The sequence below is a fragment of the Electrophorus electricus genome, chromosome 17, assembly GCF_041902795.1.
Source record: "Electrophorus electricus isolate QZ-2024a chromosome 17, ASM4190279v1, whole genome shotgun sequence".
Lineage (NCBI taxonomy): Eukaryota > Metazoa > Chordata > Actinopteri > Gymnotiformes > Gymnotidae > Electrophorus > Electrophorus electricus.
In genome coordinates, this window is record NC_137513.1 from 15,588,537 (window position 1) to 15,605,352 (window position 16,816).

At 41.1% G+C, this 16,816-nt stretch overlaps 2 protein-coding genes across 8 annotated transcripts in view; both read left to right on the plus strand.

Annotated features, from left to right (window-relative positions):
- Positions 1–672: 672 nt before the first annotated feature.
- On the plus strand, positions 673–11,656 carry ptbp1a (polypyrimidine tract binding protein 1a). Of its 6 annotated transcripts, none has more exons than XM_027008574.3 (16): positions 673–764; positions 1,678–1,731; positions 2,078–2,108; positions 4,117–4,183; positions 4,297–4,469; positions 4,599–4,745; positions 4,936–5,091; positions 5,218–5,328; positions 6,097–6,277; positions 6,394–6,477; positions 6,735–6,895; positions 7,959–7,992; positions 8,765–8,857; positions 9,040–9,256; positions 9,333–9,410; positions 9,509–11,656. In XM_027008574.3, the coding sequence occupies exons 1-16, from the start codon at positions 757–759 to the stop codon at positions 9,639–9,641; spliced, it is 1,728 nt and encodes a 575-aa protein (XP_026864375.2). In that variant the 5' UTR covers positions 673–756; the 3' UTR covers positions 9,642–11,656. The 6 variants fall into 6 exon arrangements, with proteins under 6 accessions (XP_026864375.2, XP_035390080.1, XP_035390081.1 ...); XM_035534187.2 differs by having other exon boundaries at positions 6,397–6,477; XM_035534188.2 differs by having other exon boundaries at positions 687–764; positions 2,081–2,108.
- Positions 11,657–12,340: 684 nt separating this feature from the next.
- The window catches only part of efna2a (ephrin-A2a), a 47,106-nt gene continuing 42,630 nt past the window's right edge, over positions 12,341–16,816 (plus strand). Inside the window, exon 1 of one of the 2 annotated variants that reach the window (XM_027008536.3) lies at positions 12,341–13,299. In XM_027008536.3, the coding sequence (XP_026864337.1) occupies positions 13,190–13,299 (110 nt within the window). In that variant the 5' untranslated portion in view covers positions 12,341–13,189. The remainder of the gene's footprint in view (positions 13,300–16,816) is intronic. The other variant, XM_027008537.3, reaches the window with a different exon arrangement.

The following is a 16,816-nucleotide window of genomic DNA, read 5'->3' on the forward strand; positions in this document are numbered from 1 at the left end:
ACTTTTTTAATGAATTAATTTATTTTAATATTATTATGTTGTGTTGGATCTGTTGCTGTTAGTGAATCCAAGTGATCTCGCTCCCTATGCGGGTGGTCATGCTAGAGCTCCCTGCTCCCTGGGAGGAGAGGCCAAAGAGGCCAGTGAGAGGAAGCAAGCCACGTACGCAGACATGTGTCAAGATTGTCATAGAAACGGCTGCTGAAGAAAGGGATGGAGAACGCAGTGTGTGCCCATAGACGTGGGCTGCAAAAACCTGGCAGCTTAGCCTCTGTGTAAGGCCTATAGCCTCTTAGGTGCACACAAGCGGAAGGCTATGAGAACGAGTACAGAGGCAGCAGAAAAGGCCTTTAGATGGCTGTGCATCAAAAGTGGGCATATACTATTTGGACACAAGCTGCGAACTGATCACTCTCAGAATAGTCGCCTGATGTTCGAAATACCTGAAACACCCAGTGACCTTAGTTAATATCACTGATGATTTGCCTAAGTGCATTCGATCTTTAATCTCGAACTAGAGTCTAAGCAGCACGCTCCGGTGAAGTTTCATCTAAAGTTTAGACCGCCTTTTAAGAGTGACAATAATTATGTCCAATCACATAGCCAAAGGATGTTAGAGCGCCCGCATTTGGCTTTCCCAACGCATTTGGCCAATCAGAGAGCGCCGTGGCCCTCGCCGCCATTTTGTAAGGTTATAAGAAATTCAAGCGATTCTACACTTCCCGACTACGCGAACCTGTAGTTTTGTGTAGTGCCATGGACGGGTAAGTCGAAAAGATGTTTCGTGATATTAATATGTAAGAAAACCACTTTTCTCATGATGATGCATTATGCTTAATTTAAACAGTCCTTAAATGTATATGTATATTGACTAAACCCAAGTCGAATTTTCATTTAACCGTTTCGTTGAAGAAGGCATCAGCGTGCCTTGGCTGGTAGTAGCAACATGTCCGGAAGAGACACTGAGCCCAACTTGTATCAACAACCTGTTGCGAGTAGCTGCACTATGGCACCTTCGAACTTGATAGCCAAGTGTTGCTATTCAGTAATTTTAGCTAATCTAATGAACTAACCTATACATCTAAAACGTCAAGGCCATGCTTAAATGACACTAACTTGACAGGTACTTATACAGGTTAACTTAACCTAGCTAAGATCGCTAGATGTGTTAGCTTACTTTCTCCGAAAACGTGACTCAGTTTCCGCATCGTTGCTGGTTAGCTGGCTAGTAATAGAAACATGTTCAACTGTTTGACGTTAAATTACTTATTCCAAAGAACGTTTATTCAGTTGATGGTAAACGAGATAGCGAGCTAACGCTGCGTAACCCGTTTCGTTGGTGTTAACGAATTTAATTGAGTTAGATAACATGCATAGCTCGCTTGGCTAGCTACAATATTTGGTTACGTTAGCTGCGCAAACCTTAAGGCTTGATTGCGCTATCTAGCTGAACCTTTTTAATGCAATATTTCAAAGCTAGCATTAACTATCAAGCAGCCTAGCATTTCCTACTGGTACAGAGCTGAAGTGCAGCCAGGGCGCATCATGTCTATATACTGGAACCCAAGAGCCATTTAATTAACCTAAAACGGACATTCTGAGCATAAGTTTCGCTTTAAAAGGTGCTGCTTATGTATTCTACGTTGAAGTCAGGTTTTCTGTTTCATCCCTTCACAGACGTTTAGAGACGGATTTGTATCCTTTGGGATCCAGCTACGTCGCCGATATAGAGTAAGTTTTTCTAGCTCGCATCCTTAGTATTAATGTATTCAGGTCATTGAGTGGCGTTGTCTTGTCACTTTTGCTGATTACAGAAAAGAGAGCTTCCTACAATTCTTGAATTAAACCCACTTAAGCTTTTGTGCACAAGGTGTGTAGCAAGCGGTGATGATTTTTAACGATACATAAAGAAACGTTAAACAATCACATCACGGTTGACCATTTAAAAATAAAATTACAGCCCACTTATTCGGTTTTTTTTAATTCTGATTCTGATGCTTATTTTGTAATGGAAATGCATTCTTGTTTGTTCCTTTTATTGTATCCAACTTAACAGTATCCTTTTCCTCTCCCTCAGTAGTGTCCATGATATAACTGTTGGCACAAAGGTATGTTTCACTCTACCCTCCTTTACTTTAGTTTTTCTTTACACTTGTGAAAAATGGTGTGCTCATTTGAAATTTACTATGCGTTCTATTGACTGACTCAGCATTGGTCTTCTCTGGGTATTGTATAAATTCTCCTCTTTTCAATAAGGCCTCTTTCTCAAGACTGAAGGACATTGCATTTGTAACTAGTATTCTACCTCCTGTTGAACTTTGTAATTATTCCGGCCAAAGGCCACCCGCTGTTTAAACAATCACCCTGAAGCTACAAGAACGCACAAGGCGTAACACTTTGCCCTTGTAATTCTTCATTGTTGACAAGCCTTAGGATGGAAGAAACAGTACTGAGACCCTTTAATGTTGTCTACATGTGTTTAGTGTAGTGTAGCACACAGATTGTGTGTTCCAATGTGTTCTCTTCCCACACATTTTTTTTTAAAGGCTTGGTCATTCCCGAGCATTGTGGGAATACATGGTATTTGCCTCTAATGCCTTTTGCACATGTCTTAAGGAGTGATCTCATCACAAGGCTTGCTGAAGGCTATTATAGCTGTGTGCAAGCACTAGGTCTGGAATGTTTGCGGCTGCATTCCTGCCTCCCCGATCTCCCAATTCAACAGTAGCCATGCCTAGTCCTGTGGGTCTTATGCTTCGTCCCAGGATGTAAACAAGCTGACACCTGCAAATCTTCAGTTGCTACAGGCTACTGTAGGAATTTTTCCCTTACTCCTTTACTGTCATCTGCAACCCCTCTTCCACTACTATTGCTGAGCAGCATAAAAATAGAGGAAGGAAATGCTGCTAGTGGTGGACAGTTTGCATGGAACAATTGACGTTTTCATCAAGACCAGGCTGGAGTGCTCTAACCGATGTGCTGAAAGACGATTTGGTTTGGACGATGGTCTGCTTTCTAAAATGTATAAAATAGTTTAGAATTATTTTTTATATATTATAAATTTGAATGCAACCAGATGCAGCTACCACTGTTCAGTCTGAACTCATTCTCGTGTTGTCGTTTTCCCCACTCCAGAGTGCTCCAGCTGTGTATTGCTGCATCAGAAGGCATTTTTCCTCTGTCCTAAGCAAGCTATCATAATGAAAGCTTGGGAGATGTACGGATGGCTATCAGGGTGTGGTAGCTTATCACTTGGGACTATTAAATGCTGGAACCTGCTCTAGAAAGCTAGTGAGAAGTCCAGTTCAGCTTTACTAACAATGCACTCCTTTTGGCTGAAACAGAGCACACATTGTGGCTATGGAGAGTAAAGGCTTTAGCTTATCCAGCGCATGTGACCACTTAAGCGGACTCTTGCCATATTGAAGTACTCTATTAAGAGAGTGATGCTGAATGATTTGCTCTTCAAGCATTTGGCTGACCAAGGGGCCACAGTCTGCTTTTGAGCAAGGGGCTTTGTGCTGGTGCTGGACACAGCTGCCTCTGTTTGAGTTGGGTCTCTTTGTTGTGCTTCTTATAAGTAAACAATTGTGTAATCTCTTCTCTAGCCACTGGCTAACAAAGATGGTTTTTAGGCAATAAGGTGCTTTTTAGAAATTGACTTGTCAGAGTTGGCTGGCAGTTCTTACACGTGTTCTGTAGGGACCTTTTCTATTCAGACTCCTTTGTAAAACCTTATGCTGTAAGTAAACTTGAAGAAAATGCATTTCTAACCTTTTTTACTGTTCACTTAAAAAAAACTGCAGTGTCTTGCGTTGTTACTTTATTTTTGTTACAATAATTGTGCGATATCACCTGATGTTTTTGACAAGTGCCACATAAAACTAGGTTCAGGGGTCTCCTTGAATCTTTAAAACAAACTTCCTTTAAATATCAGACACATTTACATTAATTTGGTTCACATTCGATTTTACAGCTGATTTGTACCATTCATCCAGAGCTCTTGAAAATTTTATTTGTATTTTCTTACATCATGTACCTAGTACTAAATTACTAAGAGACTGGTTGAGAGAGACTTGTAATTTAGAGGATTTTTCCCTCCTGATTTAATTTTAGAGGGGATCTGACGAACTCTTTTCCTCCTGCTTATCTAACGGGCCATATATCATGAGCTCAGGAGCAGGTATGTGTTTACACACACAAAATGCCTGCTAGTGCTGAACTAATTTTGTCATGTCTGTACTGCATTACTTTGTGGTGTTTGCCAACATTTATAAAATGAAATTGACCTTTCAGCAAATGGTAATGACAGCAAAAAGTTCAAAGGTGACATCAGGAGCCCAGGCATTCCATCTCGAGTTGTCCATGTCCGTAAATTACCGAATGACATAAATGAAGCAGAAGTGATTTCCTTGGGGCTGCCCTTCGGCAAAGTGACCAACCTACTGATGCTCAAGGGGAAAAACCAGGTGTTCTCATCTACAGCTGTTCTAAATCATCCAGGTGTTAGAATAGCATGCATAGATAAACTGTAACATTTCTGATTCATTGTCCTCACCTTTGAAAGTCACGTTTTGATGGAACTTCTTTGTATGTAGGCTTTCCTAGAGATGAACACAGAAGAATCTGCACAGACGATGGTGAGCTACTACTCCTCAGTCACGCCTGTTATCCGAAACCACCCAGTCTTCATGCAGTACTCCAATCACAAGGAGCTGAAGACAGACAACTCCCCTAACCAAGTGGTGAGTCATGAGCCTACTTGGCTTGATAACTAGCTGATGTGTTGAGGTCTTTTACCAGGGAAATCGCCAAAAATATGCTGGTTTCCAGCCACTTAGGACCTCAGTAGGCACCCCTGAACCCATTGGTCATTCCTTAGTATGTAGATGTTTGCCAAATAGATTTGGTCACCAGTCTCTACCCTTCCTGTAGAGGGCACAGGCAGCACTGCAGGCAGTAAATGCGGTCCAGACAGGCAGCATGTCGATGGGGAGTGTGGATGGAGGTGGTTCAGGAAACCAGAGCCCTGTGCTAAGAGTCATTGTGGAAAACCTCTTCTACCCAGTCACTCTGGATGTTCTGCACCAGGTATTCATTTCTGTTCAGCTTTGCTCAAATCACCACAGTTCATTGACAGATCACGTCAGTATAAATGTTTCTCTGTAAAGATGTAATGTGACTAATTGAGATCTGATTGGTTTTCTGGTGATGTAGATCTTTTCCAAGTTTGGCACTGTGCTGAAGATCATAACCTTTACCAAAAACAGCCAGTTCCAGGCTCTTGTGCAGTACTCTGATGCCATGACTGCTCAGCATGCCAAGCTGGTGAGTGCAACCTCGGTGAAGCAAAAGTCAGCAGTTTTTCCCCTGGCAATGGGCAAACGTGTGTCTGTGCACCACAGATCCCATTAACACCTGGTTGTTTTGTGAGATTAATACATGGATTGCATCCCGCTTAGAATTTAGCCACACTTGGTTGTCAAACATCTCTTGTTGGTCACTTTGAAGTGGAACTGCTGTGCGGTGTGTAATATGCCTCAATTCAGACTTTGGCATGGCATCATGGATTTCTTTAAAATTCAAGCGACACCAGCTCCAGCGGTCAATGAGAAGACTGGTTAGGCTAACTTGTACAGCAGCGACCTTGGTCACAGCTGTAGCAAATACCACTATGGACCACAGATCAGTTCTGGTGCATGAGTGACTAATAACCGATTAGTTAACTGATGGGTTTTGTTCATGGACCAACCAGTTGCATCCATGATTAGACCATGTCTAATATTAATCTCAGACTAGACCACTTCTTGAATTGGCTTGAGCAAATTTGTTTTATTTTTACACCTGTTTGTGGATAATTTTTAATCAGATCTAATCCTGATATTCAAGACATGAAATGAGCAGGTGTGAATGACGGTCATAGGTTGGCAGTGTTCTTAGGGGGTTAACTTGCACTCAATTGCATGTGTGGAAACCAGAGTCCTTAAACATGGAGACCAGTCCATTCATGTACAGTTTCTCTGCTTTCTTCCCTGTGGACCATGTAAGGTTGGAATCAATTACATGAATGAGCCTGCTTATTTTTGCTCTGACTAGTCTTTAGATGGGCAGAACATCTACAATGCCTGCTGCACCCTGCGCATCAGCTTCTCCAAACTGACCAGCCTCAATGTGAAGTACAACAACGACAAGAGCAGAGACTACACTCGGCCAGACCTGCCCTCTGGAGACAGTCAGCCCTCGCTCGACCCACAGGCCATGGCTGCCACTGCCTTTAGTAAGATCTCTGCCTTTTGCGCACTGTTTCACTGCTTCAAGCACTTTTTAAAGTGTTTACCCTGCTTTTGGAATACCAGTTATGTTTTCTGCTTTGGTCTCCTCCCCCCCGTGTAGCAGCAGCTCCTGGTATCATCTCCGCAGCCCCCTATGCCAGTGCTCATGGCTTCCCACCTGCATTTGCCATCCAGCAGGCAGCAGGTATGCTTCTGTTTTTGTAGGAACACAGTAGCTGTAATACTACTTTATGGTTATTCTGGAGTGCCGTGCAGGGGTATTTCCACTAAAGGCTGCAGTGTGTGTATGGACTGGTTGCAACCAACTGAATTCACAAACTAATCTTTCTTTAAGACAATCAAACCTTGTGTTGTGCATGTTTGGTGTGAATGTATGTCAGACCTTGGTTAAGAGGAAAACCCTACTGTAGCATAATGTTACTGGTCTCCCCATCTTCCTAGGTCTGTCCCTACCAGCCATGCCTGCTAGTGCTCTGGCCTCACTGGGTGTCCCAGGTGCTGCCGCAGCAGCTGCTGCGGCTGCTGCAGCCGGCCGCCTTGGCCTGACCAGCCTGGGAGCCGGAGGACACAGCGTTCTGCTGGTCAGCAACCTGCACCCAGAGGTCAGTGTTCCCTCAGTCACCAGGCCTGCCCATCAAGCCTGCACAAAAAAACTCGAAGCAGAATTGCACTTTCAAGATGTTGCACAAAAAGAATATAATTAATTATTTGTAGGAAATAATTTTGGCTGTTAAAAGCAGTTTCTTGGTCACTTTTGCAGAATTTACATAAGGAGTTGGCTAATGTGACTTTTTACAAGAAATCTGCTGTTTTTTTAATTGGAAGCTTCATCTGTTTACCTTGACTTTGTCGCAGCTATTTCTGACCCATTTCATATCATGTTTGATACTCAAGGTGTTTGATCCATATGACCTTTGTCCTTGACTCAACAAAAAAAAAAGAAAAAAAGCAAGGGAAAAAGACAGGTGTCTGATGGCTATTTCTGAACATTTATTAACTCTTGTCTCAAGTCACCTGATGCATTTTCATTTATAGCCTTTCTTTAGAGCTGTGATTTTATATTGTCTCCTTGCCTTTTTCTGTATTTCATTGTTAATCTTTTCTCCTCTCTCTTTTTCTTAGTGTTCCTCTAGTGAAAGGCATTTAATTTTAGCAAGTTCTGCTGACTGGAACACTACATTTCTTTGTGTATACTGACCTTGTTTTTTTTACTTCCCTTTTTCATTTCTTCCCCTTACCCCCCCACCCACCCCATATATCTTCATCTGGATTCTCCTTTTGCAAACTGACTGCACGTATTGTTTGTTTTTGTGCCCCCGTCACCTTTTTTTAACCTCCCTCCTAAACACCCCCCCCCCACCACTCCCTTCATTCCAAATTGGATGCACCTTCAAAACATGTGTCCACAAATGACTACAAACGCCCCCAAACATTTCATTGTACCGTGGTGAATGTCCTCCTCTTCTATGCCTCCCTGGCCCCTGTCCCCGTCCCTGTCTACTCTTCCCATCATGAACAAATATCACCCACCTTCATGATCCTACCACCGTTTTTTCGCCATTGTGGAACTGCCTCGCTGCGGACATGTTCAACCTCCACTCTCCTGCCTCCGATCTTTTTCCTGTCCCTTCCTCCCTCCGCTGCCTTCCTCTGCTGTCTTTAAAGAGCGTTACGCCCCAATGCCTCTTTATTCTTTTCGGTATGTTATCATTGGCATCTTCTTTTAATTACCCTTTTTTGTTTTTTCATATTTTTAACTGTTCAGTCTAAAACAAGCATTTTGTTTGATTTGTGTAAAATACTATATTTTGTGCATTTTCATGTTGAGATGGCAACAAGGTGCAGCATTTTAGACCTTACTGTGCAGTAATGATCAGTTTGGCCTAATTCACCAGAATACACACAGCGTTACCTATTCTTTTTAATGTCACAGTGCATACTGACTTTGGTTTGATGCCTTAACTTAACCCTGAAGTGCTGGTAATCTAGGAATGAGATGTTGCATCTTTTTGCTCATTTCTAACATTCTTTTAAGTATGCCATCTAATTAAAAGCCTATTTTAGCCATCTTTTAGGGATTTGCATGTACTGATCTTGCTTGGTTTTGCATGTTTCATTAATCAGTTACCATATAATTGATCATTCTCTGCTACAGGCATATATTGTAGGCTTCTTTACTGATCTAAACAGTTAATTTGTAGTAGTTAATTTAGTCAGTTGCTTAGATGAGAATATAGCAGCAGAATGTAATGTTTCAGAATACTTGCTTACACCCAGTTTGGGAGATTGTTTCTACATGTAGGTGTGCTTAGTGCATGTTGTAGCACTGCATTTCTGAATGAATGATTGAACTGATATGGGTAGATTTTAGAATTTGATGCCTTAACGGATTTTGAAACACTATTGATTAAATACAAATCAAGTGGGTGCTCTGAGGAAAGCTTCAACTTTCTTGTTTCTTCTGTTTTAAGGTGTGTATGGTGATGTCATGAGAGTGAAGATCCTCTTTAACAAGAAAGAGAATGCCCTGGTGCAGATGGCTGATGGAACACAAGCCCAGTTGGGTATGGACACCTAAATATTCATCTTATTCTGTTGGACTGTCATGTTCCTTGCAGCAGCTATGGCGAGCATCCATGTACGTGTAGGTGATACTGGTGTTTGGTGGGTTGAGTTGTTTTTTTTTGTTTGTTTTTTTTTCTTTTCTAAATAAGCCACTTGACAGAGCCATTTTTGTCCCCTTCAGCTATGAGCCACCTGAATGGGCAGAAACTGCATGGAAAGTCCCTGCGCATCACCCTGTCCAAACACACCACAGTGCAGCTTCCACGTGAGGGCCATGAAGACCAAGGCCTCACCAAGGACTTCAGCAACTCTCCCCTGCACCGCTTCAAGAAGCCTGGCTCCAAAAACTACTCCAACATCTTCCCTCCCTCGTCTACCCTGCACCTCTCCAACATCCCGTGAGTTCTCAGCACTGCACCACAGAAGTTGAGAACCCTGGTGATCTTATGACTGTTATGTGTTTTGTCTTACTAGACCTTCAGTTGGCGAAGAAGATCTTAAAGGGCTGTTTAGAAGTTCAGGGGCAACGGTTAAGGCTTTCAAGTTTTTCCAGTAGGTTTCCATATTAACTCGTAGAATTGGGCTTTCCATATTTTTAATTTTCTTGGTCTTTCTTATTTAAAAAAAATAATAATTTCTTTCCCTTTTAGGAAAGACCACAAGATGGCACTCATTCAGATGGGCTCAGTAGAGGAGGCAATCGCATCGCTGATTGAGTTTCACAATCATGACCTTGGAGAGAGTCATCACCTTAGAGTGTCCTTCTCCAAGTCCACCATCTGAGGAAGGGCTTAGTTAAGGGCTTGTAATGTAGAGAAGAGGGTGAAAAGACTGTCACTTTAGACCAAACATAAACCTTCCACAATGTATGCTGTGGATTTTCCACAAAACACACTTCATCATTCCTTACCTTATATCTTTATTCACAAGTATGCTTGTCTAAGATGAATACTCTAGTAGACCAGAAGAGACCCAGAAAACCCAATATTTTTGTTTTGGTTTCAAGGTTTTGTTTTGGAGTATTTTGTTTCACTCAGACTGTGTAGACACAAGCACTGGTGCATACCAGGTCATGGTTTGTGGGGATTCTGAGAAATGGTCTTGCTTTGGGTCATAGAATTGTCTAGTTTATACTATGTGCCTGTGAGGGGAACCAATACAGTTTCAGGTTTGTCCACCTGAATTTTTGTACCACTTTTGTTCTGGTACCTTCACACATTGCCACCCCCCCTTTTTTCCCCTTTGCCTTGCAATGCTGTGCCTTAAGTGGTGTTTGAAATGCATCTTCATCTGCTGTTTGGCCTCAGTGCTAGCCCTGACTTTTTTGGGGGGGTGGGGGGGGTCTTATTTGAACATAAACCCATTAACTGTTCTACAAATACATATCAGATCTAGCTTTTTTTTTTTATACCCCTCAGTTTTATTGTATGAGACACAGCTTCACATGGCTGACTTCTAAATCACTCTCCTGTTTTCTAAGCTTTTTTTTCCATGATAGTTACTCTATATATAAGGTTCCTTATCTAATGTAAAAATGTATTCCTCTTTAGCTAGTTTCAGTCTGTTTGAGGTTTTTTTTTTTTTTTTTTTAGATGCACACTTTTTGTATTGATTCTATACTGTAAGATCTATTTGGGCATTGTCCCACCACAATCACTGTGCCTTAGCTAGCTTTGTCTCCATTGTGTTTGGAGACCAGTTACTACTTTTCTCTTTAGTTGCCTTCAGTGGTTCTGCAGTGTATTTGTACAGGGGTCTGTACAATACCGATGCATGCTAGCATACTTCCACAACAGGCCTTATAACCGGGTTTTTCTTTACCTGGAAGCTTTTGTCCAAATTTAAAATAAGGCAAGAAAAGGGCATTGTGGTTGCCCTTTGTCAATGTAGACACTTCAGTAGTCAAATATTTTTTTGGCTGTTCATACTTGATGAGGACAGTTTTGCTTATGTAGCAAATGTCCCCCCCCCCCCCCCCCCTTTGAGCCTGGCAGCACTAAAAAGCTAAGAACATCTGTCTTAAAATACAGTTTAAAAAATTGTGAACTCCTGTGTTTTGGCACTTATAACCTCTTTGTAGATGCAATTTTTGTGAAACTGAGGAGGGCAGGGAATTATGGGGTTTAGGGTTGACCAATATGTCCTATATTTTGAATGTGTGTACATGCACTGCCTACCCTGGTCTGGTAGATAGTCTTAATTCTCAAACATTCCTATTTTGCAACGTTTTCAGGGAATTTGTAAGTGGAGACATTATTCTTGTTTGTAACTTTCGTTTAGGAGAAGCAGGTGTCTGTCCTGCTTTTAAATTTTGGGATGGTATAAAGTGTTTTGAGACAGCATTGGAGTGTTTTTCCAGGCCTTGTTTTTCTTTCCTATCCTGATCTACTTAATGGAAGTATGCCTTATTCTGTCACTCTTGGACTGAGAAAGAAGGTTGTGGAATGGTTGACTTGAAACCAGAGACCAAAACAGTCTAACAGTAAAAATATAGCTCCACCTTGTGGCCTTTAAAAAAAAGACAGTCTTGTTTGGAATAGTTGTAAAGAGATTAAGTTAATTGGATTGTGTACATATTCCTTTGAGTTTCTGTCCTACCTTGTGTTCCTAAATGGGGACTCAATACTTTCTCTATTTTGATAAAAGCAACAGCAAGAACATTGCTCTTTGTGGAGCTTTTTTTAATGCACCGAATATTAAAGGTAATCCAAATGTGTCGGTACATGTAAATGCCCCCTCTTTGAAAACAGCCATCCTTTGATACTTTTTTCTGCTTTCAATAAATTTCCTCACTTTTATCTTGTTCTCGGTTTCTCCCTTTTTGTTGAGCTTGTTATTCATACATAACTTCAGCTTAGTACTCACAAAACATTTGCTTCTTATCTTTTTTTTTTTTTTTTTTTCATCCTACACCTTACTCTGCCTCAAGAAAATATTTTCCCCTTTTTAGATACTTGTACTTGCTGGGTGTCGTTTCTGCCAGTAGTAAAATAACACGCTTCAGCTATTCTGTAGTAAAATGGGAAGTTACGTTTCCAGTGGTGTTAACATGACCACTGCAGTGGATTGCCTAAAAATGTGTAAATGGACCGTTTGTTTTATGTGCTGGGAAATATTTTAAATATCAGTGCAGTTAAGTAACAGTTTTACAATGTACAATTTAAATTTACAAAACAACGCTTTAAGTGTGGGGGAAGTAGGCTAGTTCTTACAGCAGGGGGCGCACTTGACTTATTAAAGTCTCTTCTCAGAGCGTTAGTGTATATTCTACATTAGTCTGTACATTAATCCTTTCATTGTAACCGCAGAGATGCATCGGACTAAACACGTGAAAAATCACATATCCTCCTTTAAATGAAATCGTGTTTTATTACTACAATGTTCGAAAGCCGTATTAATATAACTAATCTGGAAAATTTGTCGGATAGAGTTCCTGGGCTGCATGTTTAGTCTGAAAAGGTACATCGTAAATTTTTTAAATAAAAACGTTCAATATAGTCTAGAACAAGAAGGGAAAGTTGATCACCTTTTAATGTGCAGAGGTTGAGGAAGCCTCGGGGCGCCCCGCCCCTTTCTCAAGGTAGTCTATGGATGCTCGGCGAATTAGGATTTATATTCCGGCAGGCTTTATTAAGAACAGTAGTGGTGGTTTGATAAAGCCTTCACAGAGAGTATCTTCTGGACCTTTGCTTTTAGCCTGGAAGCAAGCGCTCCAAGAGTGTGACAACGGGGATGCAATAATTTGCTTGTATTTACCGCTGACGAAGGGGTGAAGGCGAACTGTGATGTGCAGTGATCCTTGTACATGTTGGACTACGGCGATGCGAACCAACGAGTTCTGTGTGAGTACTTTAACCTAGATTGATTAAGGCACATATGAAGTACCTGGAAACGTTTAACGCAAGGTGCTGTACTTCAGTTTGCGCTCGCTCGTAGACCACATGGGATAGAGGCATTTGGAGCGAGGAACTTTTTGCGCTGCCAAGGACTGTCGTTCTGGCGGCGACCGAGGCATCTTACAGTCGCACTTCCCGACGATGGAGGACACTGTGCGCATAATCTAGCCTGATTCTAAGCGCCTTCGTAAAAGACCATTTCGGCTAGAAATTAATTATAGTTAATGTATCGTCTCTACCAATATTCCACCATGAAATAGGCTGCTTAAAATGGACTTCACAAACTGGTTAATCAGAGAAGAAAAACGATACTGGATGAGAGCGTTTTCATTATGGCTAAATATACGAACATAGGTTTCTTTACGAAATAATTTTCCGCATCAGTAACAAGAATATTCGTGTCAAGTTCAAGAAAATCCTACATCAACATCTCAGATGGAGCTGCCAGTGATGGTTTTTACCATTGTATGTTGGGTATCCGTTTGGGCGGATGACAAGATCATCTCAGATAGGCATGCTGTCTACTGGAATAGCTCCAACTCCAGGTAAGAGAACTCCATGAAGTACGTATACCGGGGACTGCTTTTTATCATAATCAAATCCTTGTCTTACGTTTGCTGTTCAGACAAACAGTTTTTGATGGTGTTTCAAAAATAGAGGCATTAGAAAACTCTTAGTCTGCTTAACAACCATCATAGGGTTGGGGATCTGTTTAGTTAAACACACCTTTTTATTAAGTTATTTAATGACATCGAAAATGGGCCCATCAGCCTAAATGTATATATTTTCTCTTTTTTGTCTCAAGTTCTACATAGTAAAAGTGCTAGGATTTTCCCCTCAAGAGTGAAAACACTTTGCTAGAACCTTTCTATTTTCATGGCATCTTGCAATTCATGGGGCTTGCAATCACCATGGTCACCTCTTCATCAATAACAGATTTATCAGTAGTTGTCATAACTCCAATATTCTATCATATATATGTTATAGCCAATATAATTCTTGCAAACTCTTCCATGTTATAAACTCTTTGCAGTTTTTGTGAAACTCTAAAGTCTTTTTACAACATTTTGTGATTTGTTTTGTGGCAGTATCAAGCGAGTGCCATCATACCTTTTTTTATCCAAGCCTTCTCTTTCTAGCTCACTCTGTATTTGTCTTTTTTATTTGTTTGTTTGCTCTTATTTTGGTCAAGGAGCATGGTAACACTTGCCCATTATGGGCTCTTTGTTTCTCTGAGGGATGTGAAGAAGAATGTCATGTTTGTATTTTAAGGGTGCCTAGGTGTGGTATTCTCTCATTGACATGGAAAGGGAATGTCATTCTAATAGCTTCTGACAGTTGGTTATACAGGTGTAGATCCTGGCTAGCTAAATAAACATTGGAGGTCCTCTCATGGCTGAATAAGCAAAGTTTAGCAGCACTGTCTTGCAGTATAGCACTAGACTCCTGAGGCTTCAAATATTTAAGAGGCTATTTTCGAGCTGTCTGTCAATTAAATCCAGCTCAATAGAACACTTAGATTTGGTTTTTGCATCAAACATGTTACATAGAAATTTTCCATTAGTGTGAATCATTGTTTAGACCTAGATAAACAAATGCCCTTCATGCCCTTTCTGAAGTGCTTACATAAACAAAGCCAGTGAATGTTCAGGTGATAAATTTGTGAATCCGTGATTACCTGTTTATGATGCACAACTAAATTTGACACAGTTTTGGGTTGTGTGTTTACCTGAAGGTTATTTTGTATATTTTGTGACACATTAGAGCCTGTTCAAAGATACAAGGCAAATAGATTGCTTAGAAGCATTCCCAGTTTCTCTGGTTGATCCTAATACGAAGCTGCTGATCTCCATTAGTCATCTCCTTGTTCGCCAAACCCATTCCTGCCTTCGCTGGATCTTTTGAAAGGAGCTGTTCACACTCCCTGCCAGGGGATTATGCAAGAAGAAAACACGCAGGGGTCATCAGTACAACTTGGCCTCCTCGGCTCCCCCAGCTCCTCCTGCACTGCTGGAGATGAACCTTTGTGGAGCAATTCACCTTAAGCTTTACAAGCCTACCATGATTCATATTTTCTTTGTCTTTTTCTTTGAAGCCCTCCGTTAGGGATTGTTATGGCAGGAGGCGTTAAAAAGAGGCTGGACACATCCTCAGTGCCAATATGGCTGGCCTCTCGGGGGTCCACATGACAGAAAGAGATGACCAGCTTTGTAACCCTAGAGAGCGGACTAATCTAATCCTGAGGTTTATCCTTCAAAAGAGCTTCTTTTCTCAGAGGCTTTGAGGTTCTTAACGGAACTTCCAGCCCATCTCTCTCTCGCTCTCTCTCACACACACACACACACACACACACACACACACACACACACCCGCGCACACATGCACACAATCTCTTTTGCCATCTTCTGTGTGCTGCTGCTGGCTGAGGATGGCTTGTTCCTTAGGTCTCATTGTTTGGAGAGGTAGAGAGAGTGGAGCGCAGGAATCCAGTTCCCTCGGAGGTGTATCCATAGCTGCTGTCATTATTCCCGGGACAGAAAAAGAAAGCTTTTCTTCCACCTCCTAGAGATACTGCCGCTTGCCACTTTTATTTATTTATTTCCTTATTGACCTGGTTTTGTGCTTTCTGCTTGTCTTTGCCAAAGCTGAGATCTTGAAGGTTACTTGCATGGCACTCCACTTTTTACATTTGCTGCCATTATCGACGCAATGAGGCCTGAAAGAGGCTGCATACATCTTTGTTCACATGCCATTATATATTTGCAAGAAGTTAAGCAAGTCATGTTGTTGTATAAAATTACTGTTATTCAAGACTGAGTATAATTAAGTGTAATCTTTCATCAGATTGCTAGTTTCAGATGAAATTGCACACTCTCTTACGTGTAATGATTCTGATGATGTACAGCTGCATCTGATGTAAGACGTCTGAAATACTTGCCGTGTGCATTTGAGCTCTTGTTGAATAGAGCGGATACTGAACAATGATAAATTTATGACTAGGATTTAATACCCTTTTGCTTTCTGGTTCTTTCTTCAGTCCCATGAAGCTATTTTCTTACGTGGTGTGCAGTGAGCTTATTTCAGAATGAAACACATTTATTTCCTGCTGCCTCTGTTTGTCCTGCACTCTGTGCTGAAATGGGAAACTTGATTTGTCTACTGTGTGTATGTGTATTAGAGTGATATCAAATTTCCTTTTATTAGATGAAATGGGCAGAGGAGATTTGCGACTGTTCCCTAACTCAAGTTTGCTTGCATGACCAAGTAACAATGTAATCTGGAGAAGTTTTCACACAGCTGGTTAGCCTCTTCCTGAGGGACAGGACTTCGTCTGAGTTGAGTGCTTCTATGAGTTATTTTCATGAGTTATGTTCTGAGAACAGCCTCATCAGGAAACAGGGGAAGAACTGACAACAAAGCCTATATATTTCATTTGATTTTTTCCCCTATTTCACTGGAAGTGTTTTCGTAATTCATTGGGTGTGTGGTGACACTCATTTTTATATATTTAGTAGAGGGTGTCTTTTTAAAATATTATTTTTTGTAATAGATGTCTAAATTCTAATTATTCTGTAACAGCCCTGAGGCTTACACACACTGAACAGTACATTCTACAAATATTTGACATTACAAGTACAAGTTATTGTTCCTATTTTACTGTGTTTTTGTGGAAAACTGGAGGTCAAGGTAACTGTGAAGGTGTTTTTGTTTTTTTGCATTTTGTGTTTGTGCATTTTAAATATGTAATCCCACGGCTCTATAAGCCTCTGAGTAAAAGTTAACTGACCGTGTTCTATATTTTATCACATCTGATGTTACTTGTATATATTTCACTCTAGATTACATTGATTCATGAAGGGAGAGCTCCCAACCTGGAGGCCCACAGCACTACACTGTTTAGTGTTTAATATAAATGATTCCACATGAAGGGTGTGACGAACAGCAGGTGAGTTGAATTTGGGGTTTTGAAGCAGAGACAGCGAACACGAGCGCTGTGGCCCTTATGGACTGCTTTTTGAGGACCCTGGTCTACAAGAGTTTGAGCATTTGACTAAATGAGTG